General features: G+C 49.4%; 1 protein-coding gene and 1 long non-coding RNA gene across 3 annotated transcripts in view; one reads left to right on the top strand and one right to left on the bottom strand.

Annotated features, from left to right (window-relative positions):
• HIF3A (hypoxia inducible factor 3 subunit alpha) overlaps positions 1-18,519 on the top strand; it is a 32,613-nt gene extending 14,094 nt beyond the window's left edge. Inside the window, exons 9-15 of one of the 2 annotated variants that reach the window (XM_020898075.2) lie at positions 4,800-4,918; positions 5,931-6,121; positions 7,199-7,303; positions 9,437-9,708; positions 11,057-11,174; positions 12,728-12,809; positions 14,260-18,519. In XM_020898075.2, coding sequence (XP_020753734.2) covers positions 4,800-4,918; positions 5,931-6,121; positions 7,199-7,303; positions 9,437-9,708; positions 11,057-11,174; positions 12,728-12,809; positions 14,260-14,357 — 985 coding nt within the window. In that variant the 3' untranslated portion in view covers positions 14,358-18,519. Of the gene's footprint in view, positions 1-4,799; positions 4,919-5,930; positions 6,122-7,198; positions 7,304-9,436; positions 9,709-11,056; positions 11,175-12,727; positions 12,862-14,259 lie in introns of those variants that run through there. The other variant, XM_020898076.2, reaches the window with a different exon arrangement.
• LOC139029825 (uncharacterized) lies at positions 9,506-18,949 on the bottom strand. Its single transcript, XR_011482056.1, has 2 exons — positions 18,864-18,949; positions 9,506-12,864 (listed from the first exon to the last, which is right to left on the bottom strand). It is a non-coding gene; the product is annotated as an uncharacterized lncRNA (long non-coding RNA).
• Between the last annotated feature and the right edge of the window lie 176 nt (positions 18,950-19,125).

The following is a 19,125-nucleotide window of genomic DNA, read 5'->3' as shown; positions in this document are numbered from 1 at the left end:
TCTAAGGTGGCTGTACCCTTTTGAATTCCCATCAGCATTGTGTGAGGGTTCTAGTTCCTCTGCATCCTTGCCAGCATTTTATTTTATATTGTCTGGTTTTGTCTTCATTGTTGTTGTTCAGTCGCTGTGTCCGACTCTGCAACCATGTGGACTGCAGCAAGCCAGGCTCCTCTGTCCTTCACTATTTCCCGGAGTTTCCTCAGATTCATGTCCATTGAGTTGGTGATGCTCTCTACTCACCCTCTGCTGCCCCCTTCTCTTGCCTTCAATCTTTTCCTTTTCCAGTGAATCGGCTCTTCGCACCAGGTGGCCAGAGTATTGGAGCTTCGGCGTCAGTCCTTCCAGTGAATATTCAGGGTTGATTTCCTCTGTCTTCATCCAAACTGTTCTAATGAGCATGTAGTGGTAAAGCATAGGCTCCTCCCCCATTCCATCACACACCTTAGAAGTTTTTCACCATGACAACGTGTGACAAGGGCAGCGAATTATCACCCAAGACAGAGAATTACAGCTTTTCTTTGAAGTCTGTCTCCCAGGGGTATGGCATTCATTTCTAAAGCCATAGGAGTTTCCTTGGGTCTTTTTTTTTTTTTTAACTTGGCTGAGCTGAGTCTTAGTTGTGGCATATGAACTCTTAGTTGCAGCATGCAGGATCTAGTTCCCTGACCAGGATCAAACCAGGGCCCCCTGCTTGGGGAGCATGGAGTCTTAGTCCCTGGACCACCAGGGAAGTCCCTCCTAGGGTCTTTTTGATCAAGAAGAGATTGTATTAGAAAACAGAGGTTGGTAACAGGAATATTTATGCAAGTCTTCATACACAGGAAAACAAGCCTGGTCTTTGAAATGCTCTCCCATCAACCTCCTTTCAAATCAGAATCTTTGAATAACTTGTAGCCTTGAGAAGAATCAGAGCAAAGGAGAGGGGACCTGCCCTCCTATCTCTTCTGTAACCTCCTTTTATTCATTATGAAGACTTGCCTTTGGGTGGCCAGGCCCTGGAATTTCAGTCTTTCGCCCTCTAAGCAAAGAGCAGGCCTGGGGAGTTCAGTTTTACTGGCAGAAAATGGATGAAGCATGAATAGGAGGTTACTCAGTAACAGGTTCCCTCTCCTTTGCTCTGATTCTTCTCAAGGCTGCAAGTTATTCAAAGATTCTGATTTGAAAGGGGGTTAACTGTGAGATGAGAAGCATTGAGTATGAATATTGTGTGGCATGCAGCTGGGTGGCTCTCTGTGCCTGCTTGAGTGCTGACACTTTGTAGACCCCATCCCTCCTCTTCCACACCTGAGCCTCCTTCCGTTGCCGGTAGCACCTGCTCCATAAAAATAAAACTCACTTGCACGGGACACTTACAGCATTCTACACCGTGGGCTTTGTGCTCACAAGAAGCCCATGAGGCACAGCCGTTATTTCGATCCCCATTTTAACAGATCATTTATTTATTTGTTTTTGGCTGCATCAGATCTTAGTTCATACGCAGGGTCTTCGTTTCGGTGTGTGAGTTTCTCTCTAGTTGTGGCGGATGGGCTCCAGAGCGCGTGGGCTCAGTTGTTTGCTGCAAGCAGGCTCTCTAGTTGTGGCAGTGTGGGCTTAGTTGCCCTGAGGCATGGGGGATCTTAGTTCCCTGACTAGGGATTGAACCCATATCCTCTACATTGGAAAGCAGATTCTTAACCACTGGACCACCAAGGAGGTTCCTCGATCCCTGTTTTTGAGGAGGGAAAACTGAAGACCAGAGAGGGGAAGTCCTTTGCCCGATGCACACAGTTAGCTGAGTTTTGACCCAAGGCAGGTCTGGAGGACCCTTCTTTTGTCTTCAGTCTTTCCCAACATCAGGGTCTTTTCCACGAGTCGGCTCTTCACATCAGGTGTCCAAAGTATTGGAGCTTCAGCTTCGGCATCAGTCCTTCCAAGGAATATTCAGGGTTGATTTCCTTTAGGAGGGACTGGTTTGATCTTGCTGTCCAAGGGACTCTCAACAGTCTTCTACAACACCACAGTTCAAAAGCATCAGTTCTTTGGCACTCAGCCTTCTTTATGGTCCAAGTGTCATATCCATACACGACTACTGGAAAAACCATAGCTTTGACTATATGGATTAATGTAATTAATAATAGACTATTAAATTATTGTACATTATGTTATAGGTACATGTGTACATATTCTAATGCATACAATATCATTTCAACATATAATTGATATTAAAAATTATTATTTAAAAAGTTTTAAAAAGATTTTTTTGGCCATGCTGAGTGGGATGTGGGATCTTAGTTCCTCCATCAGGGATCAAACCCGAGGTCCCTACAGCGAAAGATCTGGAAGTTTGGAGTCTTAACCACTGGACTGTCAGGGAAGTCCCCTAAAAATTATTGGGACTTTTAGATTCTTTTTTCATACTCAAATTTTCAATCTAGTCTGTATTCTGTTTTACTATTTTTAGTATTTTATTTATTTATTTGGCTGCTCCCAGGTGGCATGAGAGTTCTTCCATCTCCACTGGGGCATGTGGGATCTTTAGTTGCAGTATGTGGGATCTAGTCCCCTTACCAGGTATCGAACTCAGGCTCCCTGCATTGGGAATATGAATTCTTGGCCGCTAGACCACCAGGAAAGTCTCTGGGGTGTGTTTTACACTGACCTGCTCTCCGTGCTCAGGCACGTCAGTCATGTCCGACTCTCTGCCATCCCGTGGACTGTAGCTTGCCAGGTTCCTCTGTCCATGGGATTCTCCAGGCAAGAAGACTGGAGCGGGTTGCCATTTCCTTATCCAGGGAATCTTCCCAACCCGGGGATTGTATTGCATGCAAATTCTTTGCCGCTGAGCCACTGGGGAAGCTGTTTACACGACAGTACATCTCAGGTCCAACCAGCCCTGTTTCAAGTGCTTTGTTTACTGAAAAGATGTATAATACATTTTGTAATTACATAGATAGGGCTTCCATGGTGACTCAGTGGTAAAGAATCTGCTTGCCAATGCAGGAGATGCAGGTTTGATCCCTGGGTCAGGAAAATCCCCTGGAGAAGGAAATGGCAGATCTCTCCAGTATTCTTGCCTGGGAAATCCTATCGACAGAGGAGGCTGGCAAGCTACAGTCAGTCCATGGGGTCACAAAGAGTCAGACATGACTTAGCAACTAAACAATGACGACGACGTAGATACATTTACTAACAATAATGTCTTTTACTTAAGGTCTGTCTTTTCCCACTAGCATTTCCCACCACGAGAGCCAAAGTCTTGTCTGTCTTGTTCACTGTTGAATCTCCAGTGTCTAGAACAGTGCCTGGCACATAGTAATTGCTCAATAAACAATAATGGCAAATATATAGAGCTCATCCTGTGCCACAGTTCTATGCATTTGACATATACTAACTTATTTAGGCCTCATGACAACCTGGGGAGGAGGTACTTTTCTTATCCCCACTTTACAGAAGAGGAAAATGAGGCCCAGAGAGGTTCAGCCATAGGCTCAAGGTCACACAGCTTGTACGTGGCAGAGTTGGAATCTGACTCCCAGGCTGCTGGCTGCCCTTGCTCTTAACCACTAAGTATTTCTGATTGTCTAGGAAAGGGCTTCTGAGGTGGCACAGTGGTAGAGAACCCACCTGCCAATGCAAGGAAGGGGTATAAGAGACATGAGTCCAATCCCTGGATTGGAAAGAGCCCCTGGAGGAGGAAATAGCAACCCACCCCAGTATTCTTGCCTGGGAAATCCCATGGACAGAGGAACCTGGTGGGCTCCAGCCCACGGGATCACAAAGAGTTGGACATGACTGAGCGACAGCACGAACAAGGGAAGGGCTGGAAGGAATGAATATGTGCATCCCATGTGGCATGTAGGCGCGTATGCTAGCCCCAGTGTAGACAGTATGTGTGCCTACCAGACCAGGAATACACCTGGGGGCATATGAGGGTTCCTGTTTGTGCCTGTGAGTACAGAGTGCATGTACACACAACTGTGTGAGCCTCTGTTTTTCAAGAGGGGTGGGGTAGCTTTGGATCCAGTCTCAATTGGGATGTTTCCAGCCCAGAAGGGGTGGGTAAGGATGGGGCAGGGTCCCAGCTTCTGGAAGAGCTGGTGGAAGGACCACCCACACTCCGTCCGCGAGAGTGTTATGCAAAGGAGATGCCACTCCGGGCCCCATTCTCCAGTTTACAGAGGGAACATTTGGCTGCTTCTGCAGCTAGAGACTGGGGAGGGAGGGGGCGGCAGAAGACACGAGGGACAGAAGCATATATTTATAAATTCGTTCCTTTGAATGTGGCAAATGTCTATGAATAGAAGCTTCCTAAATAAAATCTTATTCATAAAAATATAGCCCTATAAATTTTTCATATTTGGTAACATAAGAATATGGTACATATATAGTCTTCATCAATACATTTATAAGAATGTGTTTATAAGTAAATGTCTTTAAAGAGAATATTTAGTTCTCATGCCTTTCAATCTCCCTGTTCTCTGCCCCTCAATGGCCCCTTAGTCTCTCTTCTCTTTCTCTCTTCCCAGACTGTGCTAAATGCCAACTCTTTTTTTCCTGCCTTTCCTTCCACAGAGGGAATTTGGGAAGACACCCTTAACTTTCTTTTCAATGTTATTCTTAATATAATAATTTAAAAAAAGCAGTCAACAAAATTGAAATCTTTAAAACAAGTCAGCATGGCAGATTATTTTCTGCACAATGCCCTCCCACCCCTGGATGAGATGGTCTCCTGTAACAGGACATCACTAGGAGGGCACTGCCTAGGGGTGGGGCCAGACACCCTCTCTGACTCCCATTCCCCTTTCTGCCCTGTACCCCAGCCGGGTGGAAGAGACCGAAGTGGTGCTGTCCCTGGAGCAAACTGAGCGACACTCTCGCAGACACATTCAGCAGGGCAGCCCCTCTCAGAAGGATGCCCCTAATCCTGGAGACAGACTTGGTATGGGGCCGGGCTGGGGCTGGGTGGGGTTGTGTCCCCAGGATGCTTGGGAGAAAGCCCAAGTGCCTTCATTTGACCCACTTGGCCCCGTGTGACCTGCCTCCTGCTTCCTTCCCCTTCTTACTCTCTGAACCACACCAGCTTCCTTAGTGCTCTGGGAATGTAATACTCTTCCTGCCTCAGGGCCTTTGCACGTGCAGTTTCCTTTGCCCAGAGTGCTCTTTTCTGTCTTCCCTCTTTCTCCTGAATTGCTTCAGTCTTGTTATCCTGTGCTCTGGATCCTGCTGTGACCCCCAATTGTCCCCACTTTCAATTTGTTCCCTGCTCCCACTTCACTGTACTTTGGCTTCCAATAGTCTTGACCCTTCCACATCTGGCTTCTTTTTACCTCTTCCTTCTCTCCTGCTTAACAGCATCGTCCTCCCCCTCCAATCCTGGATAAATGAATTTCCCTCCTTGACTGTTCTTTAGGGCTTCATCTGCAGAGGGTTGCTAGCAGCCCATGCTCCTGGGTGTGGTATGAGGTCACCCACACCCTTTCCGTTTCTGACTTAGAACTGGCTCGGGACCACATCTTGACTTCTAGGGTCCTTAGAACCTCCTTGAGGGTCTTGGGCCGGCTTCCTCCCCCAACATGCCCACTCACCCTCCCTCCACCAGAGCCAAATGTCCAAAGGCTGTTCTGTGCTACTGGAGAATCAGGTTAGTTGTGTGCCCCAGTCCAGCTGTGTCAATCTGAAATATTAAAACATGTCCCCACCACTGGGCAGTTGCTACTGTCCCTATCTACTGTGTGCCCCACTCCATGTTGGCCCGTCCCCTAGGGCCCTTCAGGGCCACTGAAGGGGTGGCACCTGGCCCAGCAGGTCTTCTCCAGCACTCAGCTCCCAATGCTGTGAACGGGGTCCATGCTGATTATATCATCAGTTCTGCTCCCTGAGGTGGGCAGAGAGCTCTGCCCTCAACTCTGAGTGACCTTCCTGTGTCCTATGCATCTTGATGTGTCCTGCAGACACCTCTGGTCCCCGGATCCTGGCTTTCCTGCACCCCCCTGCCCTGAGTGAGGCTGCCCTGGCAGCTGACCCCCGTCGGTTCTGTAGCCCTGACCTCCGTCGCCTCTTGGCACCAATCCTGGATGGGACTTCAGTAGCCGCTACCCCCAGTGCACCCCCAGGCACACGGCGCCCCCAAAGTCCTCTTCCGGTAAGCATTCCCTCCACTTCAGCCCTCAGGATCCAGGCTTTTGGGTTTTTGGCTTGAACCTTGCTATTCTCTGAGTCAGTTTCTCCCTCTGTGGAGTGGAAAGGTTGGGGATGAGATGGAGTTGGGCTTCCTTCAAGATCTAGATTCCAGATTCTTTCAACTGTTATCTGGATCAAAATGTAGGATGTTTGGGACTGGCAAGGGTAACCCCTCATTGCTTGTGACTAAGCATCTGAATTCTGTTTTTTTAATTTTTACTTTGTGGCTGCACCACACAGCATGTGGGATCTTAGTTCCCTGACCAGGGATCGAACCTGCACCCCTTGTAGTGGGAGCACAGAGTCTTAACCACTGCACTGCTAGGGAAGTCCTGGGTTCTCTGAATTTTGACCTCACAGAGACAAGAATGCCTGATGTTGTAGATTACTCAAGCCTGGATTCAAACCCTGATTCTGCCATGTAGAGCTGCGTTACCCTGGAAAAATGGGGCCTTGGTTTCCTCACCTGTAAAATTAGGATAGTAGCACATAGCCACCTCATTGGTTATGGCAAGGGTTCAGTGATATCATTCATGACAAGCACTTGGTAAAGATTTCAGTAGACCATAATGGTTACTGTTTTTACTTAAGAGTCCAGAAAGCTGACCTTTGACTCAGGGGTCCATATTATCTAGTCTTGACTTTCCTTATCCCCACCTTCATGACCCCCCAAAATATCTTCTCTCCACCAGAGAAACAGACTGCGACCTTTGACCTCACCTTTACCCTTGGGACAACTGGACTCTACATTGCTTCCCCCCAGACTCCAAGATCTTTAACCCATCAGAGCCTGAGTATCTTGGCCTCAGACTTCGGTCTTTTGAACCTCTGATGTGTGCTCTGTCAGTCTACACCCAGGCACTCAGACTTTTGCACACCCAGGTTCAGAAACTCACATTTGCTATTTGACTCGATTGGTGTCCCAGCTGTCTGACAACTGACCCTCACTTCTAACCCTAGTTCAAATGTTTAGACTGCCTTACTGCCAACATCTCCCAGGCCCAAGATTTCCTTGAGTCTCTACTCTCTGTCCCCACAGGCTGATCTCCCAGATGAACTACTTGTGGATGTGGAGAATGCACACAAAGTCTTGGCCTCTGGGAAAGACCTGCAGGCAGTAGAAACAGATCTAGATATCGCTCAGGTAAGGGCGAGCATGGAGGGAATGGTCTTTACCTCTGGGTTCTGGGTGACATATCTAAGCTTTAGAGAAGGATGGTGGCGTGGTTAAGGGGATGAATGGATGAACAGATAGATGGGTCACTGAATTCACTAGGTGGGTGATAGTAGCAAGATGGATGGGTAATGCTTAGGTATCCAGATGGATGGATGGATGGATGGGTCACTGGATAGATAAGACTGTTGGATGGCTGATAGATGGAAAGTGTTTGGATGATTGATGGTCTGGAGAGATAAATGACAGTGGCCTGATGTATTACGTCGCACAGTTTCTGAGAATTAGAAATCTGGAAGCAGCTTAGCTAGATGGTTTCATCTGAGTCTTTCATGAGGTTGAAGTCAAGTTCTCAGTCAGGGCCACAGTCGCCTGGGGCTAGAGGATCCACTTCCAAATTCATGCACATGGTTGCTGGCAGGCTGCAGTCCATCATGGCTTTGGCTGGAGGTCTCAGTTCCTCACCATGTGGGCCTGTACAGAGGCTGCCTAAGCATCCTCACAGCATGGCAGCTGGCTTCCCCCAAGGCAAGTAATCAGAGAGAGAGACAGCACCCAAGACAGAAGATGTGGTCATCTATATCCTAATCTCAGAAGTGACATCCCACCACTTCTGCTGTATTGTATTGGTCAGACAGACCAACCGCGGCACAGTGTGGAAGGCAGGCACAAACAAGTGGGAATGCCAGAAGGCAATGATCCTTGGGACCCCCAGTGATTCACGTCTCTCCCTCAAACAAGGTACACTCACCCTCCCAAGGCCCCCCAAAGTCTCTTCCCATTACAATTTCAAGTCCAGAATCTCATCACCTCAGGCAGGTCTGGGTGTGGCTGAGCACCTAAATACAGTTCCTCTCAATCTGCTGGCCTCTGAACTAAAGAGACACGTTGTCTGCCATCTACATTCCCAATACCCAGTGACGGGACAGGCATAGAAAACTGCCAAAATATTCCTCTTCAAAAAAATGGGGGGAAGGAGAGAGCACATGGATCACTGATCCATGGCAGTTTTGAAATCCATCTGGGCAAATGTCAAAAGTCGCTTGTCATGTTGGCAGAAACCAACACAATATTGTAAAGCAATTATCCTTCAATTAAAACAAACAGTTACTTGATCAGAACTCATTCCTAGTATTTCCCAGTAGTTTTTCTATACGGTTCTTGGCTGTACCCTCTGGGCTCTTGGTAATTCAGTCATCCTTCCCTTTTCAGAAAAAGGTAGCACGTGTTTGTAGCTGAGTGGTTTTTGTAACCTGCTTTCTTCTTAGAGAGTTTTGATGATCCAAAGGTCCCTTTTTATTTTATACCATCTCTTTCTCTTTCAGTCCAAGCTGCCAATGCTTCTGTTTATGTGTCTTTGGAGTTCACTCCACTAGACAAAAGCCATACCCACTAATCTCTGAGATAAACCCTTCTCTACTTCAGGCTTCTGTTGAGATGGCTGAGTGACAGAGGTCTGAAGTTTAATAGAAGCTCTAAGGTTTGGTTGAAAAGACCTGTGAGGTACATCCTTAAACTGGAGAGTACCTTTTCTCAGACTGAGGATATTCGAGACACCACCTTTTGTCTTTCCAAGGTCTTTGTTATTGTTGTCCAGTTGCTAAGTTGTGTCCAACTCTTTGCAATCCCATGGACTGCAGTATGCCATGCTTCCTATTTCCTGGAGTTTGCTCAAACTCATGTCCATTGAATTGGTGATGCCATCCAACCATTTCATCCTCTGTCGTCCCCTTCTCCTGCCTTCAATCTTTCCCAGCATCAGGGTCTTTTCCAATAAGTCAGCTCTTCGCATCGGGTGGCCAAAGTATTGGAGCTTCAGCATCTGTCCTTCCAGTGGATATTCAGGGTTGATGTCTTTTAGGATTGACTGGACATGGTAGCTGGTGACTAAACTAGGGCCTAAATACCAAGAGGTGAGGATCCTTGGGGGCCATGTTGGCAACTGGCTACCATAGAGTCCTTCTGCCCATTTTACAGATGAGGAAAGTGAGGCTCAGACCCTTGATGGCAGGCACACAACTCAGAAGTGGAGGAGCTGGGACTCCAGCCCAGGTCCACCTAAAGCCAAAGCTCATGCTCTTAACTCCCTCCTGCCCTCTGCAGGACGTCGATGCTCTGGATTTGGAGATGCTGGCCCCCTACATCTCCATGGATGATGATTTTCAGCTCAACTCCAGCGAGCAGCTACCCAGGGCCTACCACAGACCTGCAGGGGCTGTCCCCCGGCCCCGTGCTCGGAGCTTCCACGGCATGTCGCCCCCAACCCCTGAGACCTCCCTGCTCCCCCGCTGGGGGAGTGACCCCCGGCTGAGTTGCTCCAGCCCTTCCAGAGGGGACCCCTCAGCATCCTCCCCCATGGTTGGGGCTCGGAAGAGGTGAGCTGCAGTCGAGCGGGGATAGGAAGGAAGAGGAGGGAATTCACTGGCAGCCCAGTGGTTAGGATCTGTGCTTTCACTGCTGAGGGCGCGGGTTCAATCCCTGGTCGGGGAACTCAGATAAAAGGGAGGTGGAGAGAAGGTCCCTGACCCCATCTTTCTCCTGCCCGATACTTTCAGCCTTATCCCTCCTCGTTCCTCCCACCCTGACCTCTGCTCCAGCCAGGCCCTTGGTGTCCCCAGCACTTGCCTGTTTGTTTCAATCTTTATGTCTTTGTCTGGGCTGTGCCCTCCTTCTGGAGTTCCCTCCACTGTTCTTACTGTTTATTCAAATCCCACCAGCCAACCTCTCCTTTAGGACATATTTCTGGCCTAGTGACAGTTTTTGTCACAGTGAAGAAGACACTGCCATGCTGTCAGAGAAACTGTCCAGAACCAAATTTCCCAACACCTCTGAGAATCTCTTGAAAGCCACAAACTCTTCCTAAGAAACGTGACACACACATGTATCGACACACGATTTCGCATATAATTTCAGAGGATCCGTGTCCCCCTTTCAAAGATGTTAGATCATTATTTTTCTTTAACAATTTTATTTATTTTGGGCTGTGCTGGGTCTTCATTGCTGCATGGGCTTTTCTCTAGTTGCAGGGAGCAGGGGCCACTCTTCATGGAGGTGCTTGGTCTCCTCACTGGGGTGGCCTCTTGCTGTGGAGCCTGGACTCTAGGCATTTGGGCTTCCGTCGTTGCCATTCCCGAGCCCTGGAGTGCGGACTCAACAGTTGTGGTGCCCAGGCTTAGCTGCACAGCAGCATGTGGGAACTTCCCGGACCAGGGATGGAACCCGTGTCTCCTGCACTGGCAGGCAGATTCTTAACCACTGAGCCACCACAGAAGCCCCCTCAATCACTATTATTAATACTCAAGTTTCTGCTCTCCAAGTTGCAGGCATGAGCCCATTAGTAACTATCCTTACGAGGCTTCCATGGATACATCTCATTATTTTCCAAGGCTCTCAGCCTGGAGCTGGATACAGGGGGTACCTAACAAAGATTTATAAAACGAGAGAGGGAGGAAATTAGTGAGTATAGTAGGTGGATGGATGGATAGGTGGATGAATGGAAGGTCAGATGGATGGAGGCTGTATAGGTATGCGGGTGAGTGATGGGTCATTGGCTAGATGAATGGGAAGATGTATTGATAGACAGAAGAATGAATGGATTGGTGGGTGGATGAGTAAAGTAATAAACGGGTGCTTGGGGGAGTGAATGGACGCTCCTTACCTGCGTACACGAGGTTTGCTGCCCAGGTTTGCTGGGCCCTGAGATTCTTGCCTGTCTCCCTCCAGGGCCCTGGTCCCGAGCTCAGAAGACGAGGCAGAGAAGGTGGAGCTCCTGGGCATAAGACCCCCCAAACGATCCCCCAGCCCAGAACCCGAAAACTTCCTGTTGCCTCCCCTCAGCCTGGTATGTGTGGGATTGCATGGCGTGGGATTCTCTGGCCCTCAGAACCTAGCAGGCTTAAACCTACTGTTTTTAGAGACGGAAAAACAAGGAGGGCAGGGGCTGGCTGAAGGTCAAATGGTCGGTCAGTCATTCAGTCAAGGGTAGGACCTTGATCTGCTGGCTCAGGCAATAGGTATGAAAGGGCTTTGCAAACAGATCTAAGTTGGTGGTAAGTGCTAAGAAGAAAAAAATAAGCAGAGTAAGGGGAGAAACAACAAGGGTGAGTATCTGTAGGAAACCTCAGCTCCCATGGCAACCACTTCCCTCCCCCTCCACCGCCCCCTGGTAAATCTAGCACTGTCCTGGCCTTGGATTATTCATGTAGCTTTAAGTGTACAGACACTAGAGTCAGACTGACTTGGGTTCAAATCTCAGGTCTGTCACCTAGTAACTCTGATACCTTGGGTGTGTGGGTGAGGTCACCACTCTGAGCCTCAGTCTCCTCATCTGGAGAGTGGGGATAGTTACACTCCATAGGACTGGCATGAGATGCAATGAAATCAGGCCCTCAGCTGCTCCTTAGTGGGCTGTTGATAAATGGTCATATAAAAACCAACCAAACAAAAGCCTGAATTCTCAGTCTGAACAGAGCTGTTTGAACATGAGGGTATAATATCAGGTTGATAATACCAAGTTTCTTACTTATTGAGTGTCTGCCATGTGCCAGATGCTGACTGCACTAAATGCCTAGCATAAGTAAATTATTCAATCCCTACAGCCACTCTTGAATAGCAATAATTATTTTACATTTTTTTCTTTAAGTTTATTTGTTTGTTTTTGGCCATGCCAGGCAGCTTGTGGGATCTGAGTTCCCTGACCAGGGACTGAACCTGGGCCCTCAGCAGTGAAGGCACACTGGACCACCAGGGAATTCCCAAGTGTTATTATTCACATTTACACTCAAGAGGTTAAGCAACTCTATTACTCAGAGTCTGGACAGGACACAGAGAGCATGTTCAAATGGGGTATTAAGGAGAATTTAGTAACAGGACTGTCCGTAAAGGTGTGGGCAAGACCCTGGGATTAGCAACACCACCTCGAGCCTGAAGGCACAGGGCAAGGCGGTGGTGACCAGATCCTTGAGAGAGTAGGGTCCACCTGGTAAGAGCTGACACCTTCGGTGGAGGGACACAGCCAACCCATGATGAGCCCGCGGGGAAGCAGCTAGAAGATCAGATATCCCTGGTCTTCCTCCTCCCGCCTGCTGGCATCTACCATCATCATGGGATGATATCACCATCTGCTGGTATCACTATCATCGTGAACCCCAAGGGAAAACACGGAGCAGCAAGGCTGCACCTAGATGGAGTCCATGGGAGCAGGTCAGCTTGCTGGAGCCCAGAAGGGAAGACCAAGGCTCTGGAAGGAGCTGCAGAGCATGTCTGGGACAGCGACTCACCCAAGGTCACAGAGCTGATAAGTGGCCACTGACCTCCACGGTGCCCTTAAGCATTGCACCATCCTGCCTCCTTGGATGTGATGGTAATGACGGCGGCTTTGTCTTTGTCTCCTAGAGCTTCCTTCTGACAGGAGGACCAGCACCAGGGAGCCGGCAGGATCCCAGCACCCACCTCCTGGAGCTGAATGAGCGCCTGGGTGAGTAGCAGCCTGGGTAGATGGGCCCTGGGTCCCTGTCTCCCGTGAGAGGTGCCTGAGATGGTTGAGAGAAGGTGGGGTGAGCCTGAGGGTGGTGGGGGGCTGTCAGTGCCTGCCCATGACCTTAGTGGAAACAGGCAGCCCCTCCTGCTTTCTCAGGGGTTGGGGGGGCACTGTGGGAAGAAAGAAGAGGAGGCCCTGAGGGAGGCAGGGGCTGGCCAAACCTGCCCCCTGAGGTGGAAGTGGAGCCCGGTCTCCCAAAGCCCTTGTTTGATTGCACCTTGGTCATTCCCAGCTTGTGGCCCTGGGAGAAAGTTTCTGCTTCTGGAGTCCCGGTTCCCCGCCTCTGTTAGTGACAGTATGCTCAGTCGCTCGGTCGTGTCCGACTCTGCGATCCCCGGGGCTGTAGCCCACCGGGCTCCTTTGTCCATGGAGGACAAAGGATTTCCCAGGCAAGAATACTGGAGTGGGTCACCCATTTCCTCCTCCAGGGCATCTTCCGGACCCAGGGATCGAACCTACGTCTCCTGCTTTGGCAGGCAGGTTCTTAACCAGTAGCGCCACCTGGGAAGCCCCTCTGTGAGGGCCTATTGTAAGAGTTCACACTTTAAGGAGATGTTTTGAGGACTTGTAGAGAAGCTGCCGAGACTGGTTTCATAAGAAACACTCAAAAAGCTCGCCCTTGCGGTGATGCTGGTCTGGTTCCAGAGCCCCCCTGCAGAGCGGGACAGGCTGCTGTGTCTGTGTGGCTCCCAGCATCACTGTCAACAGCCACGGCTCCCCTGAAACCTCTAGGCATCAGCCAGAGAGAGCTTTCTCAAGCATGAATCGGACCCTGGTCTTCCTCTGCTCAAAGCTCTTCTGTGGCTCCCTAGTGCCCTTCAGAAAGAGGCAGCCCCTCAGCCTGGACTCTAGTCTCCGTGGGGTCTGACCACTGCCTCATCTCAGACGACACTCTGCATCACATTCTCCATTCCAGCCACGGTCACTGTCCCTTGATTCATTCTTTTCCTTTATATGTGTAACAAATATTCACTGAACACACAGTAAATGCGAGGTACTGTCTGAGGAGCTGGAGACACACCTAGGAGCGAAGCAGGCAGAACTCCCTGCCCTCACAGAGCTGACATTCTAGTGAGGGAGCTGGTCCAGAACAAAGAAACAAATACAGTAATGCAAAACAGTGCTACTGGGGGAAAACAGTGCACGCAGTGGGGAAAGGAGTTTGGCAGTGGGGGGGTGGGGGTTGCCATTTTAGTTTTTTGGCTGCACCAAGCGGGATCTTAGTTCCCTGACCAGGGGTGGAACCTGTGTCCTCTACACTGGAAGGCGGATTCTTAGCCATTGGACCACCAGGGAAGTCCCAGCAGTCAGGCTTTTAACTGTCTGGAAGGGAAGACGGGCTGGGGTGATACCTCCGCATTGGTTTTCCTTCCATCTTCCCCCACAGGTCCGGGCCCCTCCCTGCTCTCTCTCTACCCGGACGAGGACACGGCCCAGCCCAGGAGCCACTTTCAGCTAGTGGCAGGCTTGGCCCAGGCCATCTGAGTCAGCTCCTCTTCTGCTCTCCTTTCTCCTCCCCAAGAAAGGATGTCAACCATACTCCAAGCCGGCAGCCAACGCACAGGATGGCGGTGCCCAGAGAAGGGTTCCCTCTCTCCTCTCGGTGACCCCCACCCGCCTCGGGCCTACCTCAGCCCCCACCCTTCCGCCCCCCAGCATTTGGGGGCGCTCGGGGGTGGTCTCAGCTCAGTGACCTCTGGGAGGGGGTCCCTGGCCCCCTCCCGCTTCACTCAGGACTTCCTTTGAGGTTCTCAATCCTGGTTACCTCATCCTTTTCTTCAATTCTCTTGGCTTTATTTTCGGTAATTGGGGGGTGGGGGAAGTTGGGGTTCAGATCTGTATTTCTGGGCTCTGGGGTGTATTGATAATCATATTCACGTTTCTATCCATCTTTCTCTCATTCTTATTTTTGTTGTTTTCATGGTATGTTTTTAATTGCTACAAGTTGCCCGGGGTTTATAAGAATGTGGGACTCTGATCTCCCCCTCTCATCGTAGGTGTCAGTGGGGAAGGGGGACCTCTGGGCCAGACCTAACTGCCTAACTGCCCCTCCTCCACACCCCATGACTTCTCATTGAGCCTTCCAAGCAGCCACCTAGCTCTGCCCACACCTCCAGTCTGGACTTCCAGCTGGTTCCAGCCTGACCTGGACACCAACTCCATCGCTGATTTTTCTATCACAGGTGTAGCCTCCTGCCTCTGCTTCCAGACCATACAACCTCCAACCCTTTCTGGTTCTAGTCCACACTCAGCTTTTGACCCTCTGTGGTTCTAGACTGTGCCACTCCCAGCCTCCTCTGGTTCTAGACTGTACAACCGTCAACATTCTCTGGCTCTAGATGGTGTGCCGCCGTCCCCATCCAGCTCTGGTTCCAGACTGCACGATGCCCAATGTGGTCTGCTTTAGCTCTCCCATCCTCCAAAGCACTGGAATTCTAGATCTTACAGTCTTCAGCTTTTTCTCATTCTCGAGTTCACACTTTCCTACTCTTTCTTCTTCACAGTCTCCAAAGCTATCTGGTTCTAAGGCTCACAACTTCCAACCCCCTCTGGCGCAGGACCACCAGAATCCTCTGCTTCCAGAACTCACTCTGCCTTCCTCTGGTTCTAGAGCTCTTCCCACACTTCTCCCTTGTTCCCAATGGCACATGCTCCCACTCCTGCTGATTCCAGCTCTTAAGACCAAAGATTTCCTCTGATGTTGGATCTCACAACCCCAAGCTCTCAATTGGTGCTAGTCTTCCTGACCTTTGATGCATGTCTTTCCAAATCCAGACTTTGTAATGTCTAGATCATTTTTGATTCATGATGCCCAGCTTTTTCCTTTTCAACTCCTAGACTTGCTTTTCCCATCCAAAGGAAGAGATGAGTTTTATGTTTTGAGCTTATAATTAGTACTTTTTGAACTAGACACCACATTCCAGTTCTCCTTCACTCTAGTCCTCATGATCTCTACCATTTACTGGTTCCGGACTATACATAAACCTCTATGTCTTGCAATTTACAAGACTCTCTGATTTCAGATCTGATTATCTTGCTCTTCTCTGGTCCTAGAAACTGGCTTTAAATGTCTTCTGATTTCAGGCCTCATCCTAGAAATTCCCTTGGTTCTAGACCTTACAATCTCCAATTTCTTCTTATTCCACATTTTATGACTCCAAATTACCCTGCACCTGGAACTCAGCCTTCAAACATCTTCTGATTACAAACCTTGCTTTATCAACTTTTCTGGTTCTAGACCTTACAGCTCTAAGCTTCTAGGGTTAAGCTCGCCCAAATCCCTCTGGTTCTAGAACTTGGTCTTCAGACTTTTTCAAATTCTAGTCTTTACTCTTTATCTTTGGTTCTAGATCTCACAGCCTCCCAACTGCCTCTGATTTCAGATTCACATTCTTGTGGTTCTAGAACTCAGCTGATTTTAGAATCTGGACCTTGCCCTGTAGATTCCTCTGGTTCCAAATCTTAAAACCTCGGACTCTTTGATTTCAGACCCCACCCTCCTAATTCTATTCTGGGCTTCCCACCCAACTCAACTTGCTCCAGTTACTACTCTCTGTCTTAAGTCTTTCCATTCCAGACCCTGACCCCCCAGGTCCTTGGGCTAATGGTCTTCCTGCTCAAGCCTCTCATATCTCAGTCTCATATCCCTAAAAATTCTCTGTCCAGACCCCCTCCACTCCCCACCTTAGTCCACCAGACATATACTTACCTTTACTTAACTCCAAGTATCTGGGGAACCCAGGGCTCCCTCACAATCCAGGAGACTTCCCCAGCCGCACAGGCACACGCACAGCCCAATCTACATATCGCGGGATGGGGAGGAGGCCCGGACTCCTCAGGACTCTGCCACCCCGTGTCCCTGCCCCTCTCCAAACTTCTTTCTACGATGGTGCTCTTCTTGGTCTCCCACAGGAGAAAGCCTCACTCTCTCCACCCAGTTCACTCCCTTTTTGGAAGGCACTTCTCATCATTTCATCAAGAGATGGCCTGTCCAGATCGGTGCTATGTTGGAGGGGGAGAAGGATCTGACCCCTCTCTCCCTCAGGGGGTGACCTAATCTGGGCTGGGGAGCGGCGAGGGACCAGACCAGCCATGCTGGCTCTGAAACCCAATAATCTCTAAACCGCCATAAAGATCTCGCCTTGGTAGGCACCAGAGCTCTGTGTGTTGACTCATCTCTAGGGTTGCTTCAGGGGGTGTGAGTGTACTGGGTGTCCATTTGTGATTCTGCGTGTGACACTGTGTTCCTACGTAGGTCTATGTAACATTGTGTGTCTGGTGATGTTTTCGTTCTGTGTGGGTCACTGTGACATAATTCTGTGAACCTGTGTATGGGGAGGGTTGTAATTCCTCCTACGTGTATTAGTGTCTGGGCGAAATGATTCAGCCTCATGTATCTTTCTCATCATTACTTTGGATTTCTGTGTTCCTGAGTGTAGGAGGCATTGTGATTTTTTTTTGTACCTGTGTGTTGTCTGTGTGGTGTTTGTGATTCTGGATGCATGTATAGGAATGTTTGACACTACAGTTCTGTGTACTGGTGTTTATCTGTGTGACATGATTCTCTGTACTTGACTCTGCATGTGTGTATATCCATGAAAGAGAGATTGTATGCCTAGAGACTCATGCGTACATGGGTGTGCCTGACCTGCCATGTCACCATCATAACTCCTCTCCTATGTTCCACAAAAGAATCTTTTCAAAGGAAGAAAACCACTTTTAAGCCTTGACACTTGCTGTACCCTCTGCCTTTCTCCCTTCCCTCCCTCCTCACGTGGTTATCTCCTACTTCTACTTTAGCTCTTCGTTCAGACATCCCCTCCTCCAAGAAGTCTTCCTTGCCTACTCCTGCTGGTTAAGGTGCTCCCATAACCTCCTGAGAGCTGCCCACTACCCACCACCCTGCCCCAACCATCAGCTCCAGGTACACTGTCCCACTTTGAGCACTTATAATGGAAAGGATATAAAAAGTACTGTGTCAGGCCCCCTGTCACTTTCCTTATATGATCTTATCAAACTCTCCTCTAATCCTATACAACATGCAGTTATCACCTCCATTTTGCAGAGGATGAAACTGAGGTTCAAAGATGATGATCACCTGGCCAAGGTCACACAGCAGGAAAGGGTTGAGTTGTATTCGAATTCAGGATTCAGATCCATTACAGCATCCCTCTCCCTCAAAACAATGAAAAATCTAACCCACAGGGTAGGCTCTGAAGCATACCGAGAGTAGAGTAGGAATGAAAAGCACAGGAATAAGGCGTGACAGGTTCATGTTCTGGCTCTGTGAGTTTCTTACTGTATGACCCTGGGCAAGCGCATTGACCTCTACCAATCTCAGTGTCCTTATCTGGAAAATGGAGGTGATACTAGCATTTACCTTCTTGGGTGACTGTTGGCTGTGCTAGGGTCTGATTGCCAGGACAAGAAGGTCTGAGGGTGGGATAGCTCGTGCTATCCCCAGGAGGGGAGCCGGAGCAGAGCCTTAAACAATTTAGTGTTGTACTTCAGCACTGAGTAGTGGCTGTGGGCTTGGGAAAGGTGGCCTGGAAGGGTGTACAGTGAATGGGGGTTGGGGATAGGAGTGGCATCTGGAAATGTTGCCTAAGGCTAGACTATTCAGGGTCTTCTAGTTCATCAGAAAAAGGCTTTTCTGAAAACTTACTCCTAACGGCACTGACGAGCCATGAAAGGCTGCTGAGTGAGGGGTGAGGAAAGAGAAAGGAGATGGTGCAACAAACTTCTGAGTCTAAGGGCTTCAGGGTACCTTTAGTTAACAAATCAGAAACTCTGACCCTTTCTTCTGTCGGTTTGAGAAACTGCCCGTTTTCCAGAGGGGCATAAGTGAGGCCCTAAAGAGGATGAGATTTTTTCAAGGTCACACAGGTACTTGACAATAGGGCTAGACACCCCCGGCTCGGGTTCCGCCTTAGAGACAGTACTGCCACAAAGAAAAGCCACACCCACCAGCAGAGTTGGCAAACCACCTACCATCCGGAGATGACGGCAGGAAGAGCCCACTCTAAGACCCCGAGAAACTTCTGCGGCACGGAACACGGAACTTTGGCACCCGGGGCGACGCCGGGCCTTTTTTGCCCGCGCGCCCCTTTTCGCCTTTCTCATTGGCTCATTCTAGGAAGGGCGCCGTCAGGAGGCCTTCTGGTCACCTTGTCCTCCGCGCGCTCTATGGCGAAAGGGCCCTGCGCAGGCGCGCGAAGGGAGCCTTCGGGGCCCGCGCTTTACGACACTTGTG

The sequence above is a fragment of the Odocoileus virginianus genome, chromosome 20 (genome assembly GCF_023699985.2).
Source record: "Odocoileus virginianus isolate 20LAN1187 ecotype Illinois chromosome 20, Ovbor_1.2, whole genome shotgun sequence".
NCBI lineage: Eukaryota > Metazoa > Chordata > Mammalia > Artiodactyla > Cervidae > Odocoileus > Odocoileus virginianus.
Note: the sequence above shows the minus strand (reverse complement) of the source record. Positions and strands in the feature narration are given on the sequence as shown.